Below are 7,473 nucleotides of genomic sequence, written 5' to 3'. Positions count from 1 at the left end.
CTGCAGGCCTCTTCATCCACGATCATGATTTTGTAGGACAGGATAATTAATTGTTGATAATTTGGAAATGTGGAGTTCAGCCTTGGAAATGTATACAGGGAGTTGCAATGTGGCATTCAATTACAGAACTGGTTCGGTGGCCGTCAATTATGTTTTAGGATGCGTGGTTTTCAGGATTAAATATTTCAAAAATTTTTAGCTGTTTGGTAACTTTTCGTTAATCAGGGTAGGTTTGGACAGACCTGACTGTGAAATTTGGAGGGATAAATATACCGTGAGTGTGAACCTTCAGAGAAGAATTTGGTACTGAAAACTCAAACAATTGATGTGTGTGTGTGTGTGTGTGTGTGTGTGTTAAAACAGACGTGAGCAACTGCACTTTCTAACACTCCCAGCCTGTCATTCGCCTGGGAAAGCCTACTATTCATAAAGAATCTTAGGGAATTTGCGGGATGTCTCCACGGCAGTTATCATGATCCGTATACAGTAGTTTTTTGCATTTTTCCAATTTAATATTTAGCTTCGTTGTGTTATGTTTGGAAGATCTGGTGGCTATACGGTATTATACTTCATACCAATTAATTTGGCCAGGCATGTATGGCAACACTGTTCCTGCCGAGATTCTGATTGGCTGGAGGTGTTTGTTCGATTTCGTTGTTGCTTAAACCGATACTCTCTTTATTATCAGATGTGATAATTTGTCGACAATACAATCGTGAAAAGCAATAAATCCGTTATATACTGAACAACAATGAAATTTTCTTAGGAAGATAGAGATATGAGTCAACAAAGTATTATAACAGTCCAAGTCAAGGTCAGCATTCGAACAATTCTGTTAAATCTCCGACACTCAGTAATATAACAGAAAATTAAGGAAACTGCTTAATCTAAACGTTGGTATAACACATTTAAAAATTAAGATCAGTCCGTACCCTCAAATGGTGCCACAACTTTGAGTAAGTAAAAATTCTGATGTGCGGGGAAGGAGGTTTGAAAAAATTGAGAAAATCAAAGTAGGCTAAAGGAAGACTATTTCATTGTATTTCCTCTATTATCACAGTACGGACTGATCTTAAAATTTAAATGTGTTATACCAACGCTTAGATTAAGCAGGTTTCCTTAATTTTCTGTTATATAAGGGAGTGTCGGAGATTTAATGGAATTGTGCGAATGCTGACCTTGACTTGGACTGTTATAATACTTGTTGACTCATATCTCTATCTTCCTAAGAAAACTTCATTGTTGTTCAGTATATAACGGATTTCTTATTGCTTTTCACGATTGCATTGTCGACAAATTCAGTATCACATCTGATAATAAAGAGAGTATCGGTTTATGCAACAACGAAATCAAACAAACACCTCCAGCCAATCAGAATCTCGGCAGGAACAGTGTTGCCATACATGCCTGGTCAGATTAATTGGTATGAGGTATAGTGATGATGGGTAGGCATGTAAGGTAGAGGCAGAATTCTAGAGGTTTCAACATTAGCTGTCTCTATTCCCGGTATATTCCTAATGATTCTCCCCCATTCCTACGTTCTCTCTCCTGGATTCTAGATTCTACCTCACCCCGTTTTAAGGTGAAATAAACGGCAGGATGATGATGAATGATAAATAAAAGTATGAATAAGGAATCGGATGCACAATTTAAGCTCAAGAAATTTTGCAAATATGGGAACTAGAAGCCTTACATCAGAGAGAGAGAAAAAAAAGGGGGTGGGGGTGACAACCCATCAGCCAATCATACACTGCAAAAAAGTTCCCATGATACTGGCCAACCAATGATGTTTACTTATTTTGAAACTCGCTCCTCCCCGTTCCAACCTTCCTTCCTCTAAACCCCTTCTACTTTTGCCTGCACTCCACAGTCCACTCCTTGTTCTTCAGTCTTAGTTTGGTCACGAAGGGTGGGTGATTGATATACGAAAGTTATTTATGAATTTATTTACGACGAGACAACTTTGGGATGTTTTTCGAGAACATGGTGTGTAGGAAGGCAGAGAAAGTCTCAGGTGTTCGCCGTTATTAATGTTTCATCCATCTATCCATCTATCATCCAATCCTACGTTGCCCCATATGGAGCGTAGAAGCCCGGGGCTAGGCAATTTGGTCCTGACATTTAAGATATTAATGTTATTTTGTATTATTTTGGCATAGATCGACGTTTATTTCGAACCAATATAGTACCAGTAACGGTAGCGCCAGTGCCCAGGCGCATCTACGTTCAACATGAGTCCAGTGTACTGGTGGCTAGCTTCCTTCCTGCAGCTAGTTTCCCCTCCACTATTCTTCGGGGAGATAGTATACTATAATAGTGACCCAGACAAGGCGTTTGTATAAGGAGCAGTGGAGTTGCCCAGACCTCTCCAACACAATGAACAGTAGAACTCGGTAGGCAGGAGGGTTGTCAAGTAGTGTGATATCAACCACTCCGATGTGTTATTTTCTGGCTGCCTTCAGACGACTTTATTCAGCTTAGGAAGACCCCTTGGAAGTGTGGGAGGTAATGCATCCAAATCGAAAGTCTTAAGCTGAAAAAAAGGCGTCATCTTATTGAAAGGGTTAGGTCATTTTTGCCACCAGTCGATTGTTTTTAGTACAACGACGCATACAGTAGTTACTGTATATTTTAATACCATCAGTTTGATGAAGTTCTTGCTATCCACAAGTTTCTATTCAGCTTTTATAGTGTACTGTACGTTAGGGGTCCATGACATAGGGTAGCAAACTACATAAAAGTTGTAGTTGGATTGAAATAGTGGATATACAATACACTTCGTTCTTTTTGTTATTTAGTAGGTGGCCGTCGCGGTAGGCTGTTTCAAATTTACACCCATTTGGCAAACTATAAAGACAGTACCGTAATAGGTCACCACTTGGAGAGACCCGGTTCCCCCTGGTCATAAAATGACTATACCCCGCTTTTTTTTTTTTTTTTTTTTATTGAGGCGAATATGCACTTGACAGATTGATGATGATTGGTTGAATGCAACATGTGCAAAAAATATTTGTTAACCCAAATTTCCCCCTCAGATATTTGTTGTCAGTTAATAATGCTAGATTATGAAGTAATGTTGCATTCAGCCAGTCATCACCAAACTATCAAGTGCATCTTCGCCTCGATTAAAAAAAAAACTGAGTATAGTTACGCATATTGAGATAGGCTTGCTTACTTTTGAAGTCTTGTTAAGTCATGTGGGATAACTTAGACGTGGGTTAATGCACTTGACGCATCGGTCGCCACAGGCCTTTGTGTTCAGGACACAAGGGAAACGGGAATTGTGACAGTAAGGGTTTATATATTTATTTATTGGGGAAGGGTTCAATACAGTACGTATTCTATACGACCAAAAGGCTTTCTACCGCTTTTCAGCGATTTATTTAGCCCGTACCACAACATTCTCTTTGATACCGGTACTATTACTTTTTCTTTTTCTTTCTTTCTTTTTCTTTTCTTTTTTTTTTTTGCTCTAGATATATGAGATTATTAACTAAAGAAATACAGATATAAAGTAGTACGGTAAGGAATGGGTGCTGTACACTTTTCACCTAATCTGCCCTAGATTGCCCTTTTGCAGCTTATTTGACAAAATAAGATGTACACTGCTGTACGTCCATTCCATAGGACTTTTCATGACTAGCGCCATATTATAGTGTTGATCCGTTACAGCTCAGTGTTCACGGTGGAGAAATGGTTATTTTTGGCCGATGTAGAATAAAATGAAAATAGTTAAGATCCCTAAGGTAACGAGAACACATTGCTGTAACCCTAATCTGTTCCTTAACTTGGACTAAAGCTGCCATCTCTCCACCTTGAATACTGAGTTGGTCACGTAGTGCTGAGGAAGGAATGTAGAGCCGTAGTAAATTGCCATCATCTGCAACTCAACCACGTGAAATAAACTGCAAAAGGACAAACATCTAGATGAAGTTAAAGAACTTCAGAAAATGGAACAACCGAGGACTATTCTTGTCACTAACTGATGCTTCTTCTAATCCATTGAACTGAAATCCCTACACATTAAATATAAATGTTATACAAGAATAGTGAGATGGAAAGCAAGATAGGTAGCCAAGAAGGAGGTGCAGGGAAGCTGTATAATTTGACGAAAATAGAGTCAAAATAGCATGCAAGTAAATGGGTAACAGTGTCCTCCATGGCTTGCAGTAAATACCAACAGATTGGGTATTCAGTGGGCAAATACTTCTGAAGTCACCGGTATGATGTAAACAAACCATATTCTCTTCCATATCACTTTCTATGATCTGGTAACGAGATAAGTTACACACTCAAGTGTTATAACAAGAACGGCATTCCTAAATAGTCTTACATTCTTCACTTAGCTTGATGCAGAATTGCTGGCTCTCCATCCTATTGCTGAATTCAAACAATGTATTGCTAGAATGTGGTCCTGATCAAGTAAAAGTGCTACGGAAAGGGTGTAAAGCCGCAAAACTGAAATTTCCGGCAACACGGTGCATGAAGTAACCTTCGGAGATACGAAAATCTGGACTATGAAAATTAAAATGAAAGGAATATAGCGGGGAAGCCCCTCCAGCCCCCTACCTCTTAGTTAGATTTTAGGTTTGGATAATTTGGAGTGGTGGGTGGGGGCGTTCACCATCCACTCAGTCCATGTAGTGCAGCATTCGTATGACTGTTCTTTCCTCTCTTCCTTTCTCCTTTCCTTCCTTCCTCTTAAGTCTTTCTTCCTTCCTTTTCTGTCTTTCCTTCATTCTTTCTTCTTCCTTCTGCTTATGGGTGACTTTACACTGAGTGACAAGCCAAATGGTTTCCTGTACATCAGGAAACCACTTACCACGCTGGGTGGTAACTATATAACCAAATTATGGCGACCAGTGGTTTAGTGGGTAATTAAGGCGCTCCAATTTGATTGAGCCGATGTAGGTTTATATCCAAGGAGTGGTTGGGGTTTATTGCTCACGTAATGCCACTCAGGGATGAGAGACTGGTCACTCATCTTAAATGACAGGACCAGCTTGCCTAGCCCCGGGCTCCTACGCTCCTCATGGTGCGACACAGGATTAGATGATGATAATTTTACCTAATTAGGATAGGGTAGTGTAGGTTAGAATAAGTTAGGTTAGGATAGATTAGATTGTATAAGTTAGATCTCAGATTCTGATGGGGGCTCTTAAGGTGAGACTGTGGCAGTTCTAGATGGTTAAAATCAGAGGGCCTGGGGGGGCAAAGCCCTTGTTAGGATAAGCCTGGTTTGGATAGGTTTTTAGGCCAGACCGTTGGGTTTCAATATATTTGGACGTCTGATGCACTGACGCGTCCCGTCGGCGAGATCGTATAATCGTTGCGTCCAGTAGGTAAACAGGTCTGGGGGCTTCCTGAAATACCCTCAAATATGTATATATCACTGAGCTCTGTAGAGCTCAATTGTGTATATACTGTACCGTACACTTTTTGTAGTTTAAACAGATAACTGTTGCATACAAAAATCAAATTACCTGTAGATGACAATTTAAGAGTTGCAGTTGCCGCGACCTTATGGTAAAGTATGTAAACTTGCATACCGGTAGGTAAGTGAACATGGATCCGTACTAATTAATCCTGAAATGTAACTGATTTGTACTATAAAACCCACAATAATAGTCGCTAGGTAAGATATTTAATAAGGTATGTAAGATTGTCAGAAACTCCGCGTAAAGTTGCACTGGTATTTAAAAAATTTGAATCTAATCGAACATTCGCATGCGTTAATTTCACGGGTTATGAACCTTATGGACAATAATATAACTTTTTAACCATTTAAGACAATAAAATGTTAATTAGAATATCAGTCATTATATAAACACGCTATTATTCTTGAAATGTAGACGACCACTAGAACCCATAATTACGTGAAATAATGTTCCACTGGTAAAAATAACCTGCTATCACGTAGGATATAAAAAGCGGGCATCTGTTGTTTACGTGTCACTTCAGCGTTAGCATCGACTGGTTAACACGTATAGCATTTGTGCTGCTTGCTTTGTCAAAATGGACGCTTACCAGGAGTTTTTGCGAAGTCTCTGTGCTTCCCTTAAAGTGAAGAACGTCACTGCAAAGAATTTTAGTGACATTTGTGCAAAATACAGTGTTAAGGCCTTGGGGAGTGGGGCGCAGGGTTCCTGCCGTCTTCTGAACGGAAAAGATAAAAGCTACGTTGTTAAGAATTACAGTAACAGCGGTTTAACGGATATGGCTACAGAGGTAAGGGTTTTGAGCAAAATTAAAGATGTAAATGGTGTTCAGCAGTTGGTAGGAGTATGTGTAGAAGACCGATCTTTATTGACAAAATTCGCTGGTCAGTCTATTGACACCCAGAAAATTAACCAGCATTCGCTGATGACAGTTCTTCAACAGTTGGCCAAAATAGTTGACGAGATCAATTCCCTGGATATTTACCACAACGACCTGAAGTGTGCCAACATATGTGTGCAGCGGACTGCTGCTGGACCAAAAGTTACAGTCATCGACTTCGGTCTGGCCACCACCGCCTCCAGCCCGCTGTTGGACGAACCCATGGGTCCCCGTGAGGCCCAAAAGTATCCCTGGGTTGCCCCTGAGGTGCTGGCTGGGGAAAGCAGCTCGTCGGCTTCGGATACGTTCAGTGTGGCGTTTGTGGCCCGTACATTATTCAGCGAAGCCAAGCTGACGATGCCATCTCGACTGGATAGCTGGGTTAACGATGCCCTGTCCCCTAACCCAGTGGTCAGACCCACTCTTAGTCAGCTGATTGATGTTCTATCACAGTGAAAACACTTGCGGTGTATTTTGTCTTTATTACCAACACCACTGCTAGCATGGCTCCATCAGCTGAACACAACAGTGAGGGGTTGGCCTAGTAATCCTGCAGTTCGAACCACGTTTACTTAGTTACTTAAAGTTCTTCCTCAGTAAGAACCATTCCATAGTGTTTTAATGTTTACGTTTTAACCCTTACGACTGGTAGCATGGCTCCATCAGCTGTGTCACGAATCAATTCGCGACATTTCCTTTTTGTGAGAAGCCACGAACTATTAGTGGAAAACTCACTGTGTATCGCTCAGCTGACCGTTTCTCCCTCCATTACGGAGTATACTTTCAAATCATTCGTCACCGTTTTCAAAAAGGTGACCGATTTAATGCACGTCACTAAGTGCTGTACTGAGCGATACTATTGTTTTTATTGTTCGCCTCTGCTTGCCTCTGACCGTTAAAAAAAATGCGGCCGAGTGCTCCGCATTCCCACGACTTAGGCAGTCTTGTGTTTGTTGTGACGGAGGAAGGTCCTGTGCCGCAGTGTGAGAGGTCAGCTAGTACCCAAACTCCACTTCACAGTTAGTCCAGTCTTCCCACCCATCTGGTGATACGCAGCATTCATCGACTATAGTATTTCTTTTGTGTATTTTCTAGTTATAAGAGTTTAATTAAGGTGTTTTTTTTTTAGACGTAAGTATTTAGCTCGTGTGAGAG

The 7,473-nt window shown here is 40.7% G+C and overlaps 1 protein-coding gene across 1 annotated transcript; it reads left to right on the top strand.

The window, feature by feature from the left end:
- Positions 1-6,015: 6,015 nt before the first annotated feature.
- On the top strand, positions 6,016-6,774 carry LOC145394460 (serine/threonine-protein kinase H1 homolog). The gene has a single exon (XM_080268318.1). It carries the CDS (start codon positions 6,016-6,018, stop codon positions 6,772-6,774), a length of 759 nt encoding a protein of 252 aa, XP_080124444.1.
- The last annotated feature ends 699 nt before the right edge of the window (positions 6,775-7,473 follow it).

The sequence above is a fragment of the Coenobita brevimanus genome, chromosome 27 (genome assembly GCF_032717465.1).
Source record: "Coenobita brevimanus isolate Jiangsu-jjx chromosome 27, ASM3271746v2, whole genome shotgun sequence".
In the NCBI taxonomy this organism is placed as follows: domain Eukaryota; kingdom Metazoa; phylum Arthropoda; class Malacostraca; order Decapoda; family Coenobitidae; genus Coenobita; species Coenobita brevimanus.
This window is presented reverse-complemented; position numbering and strand designations above follow the sequence as displayed.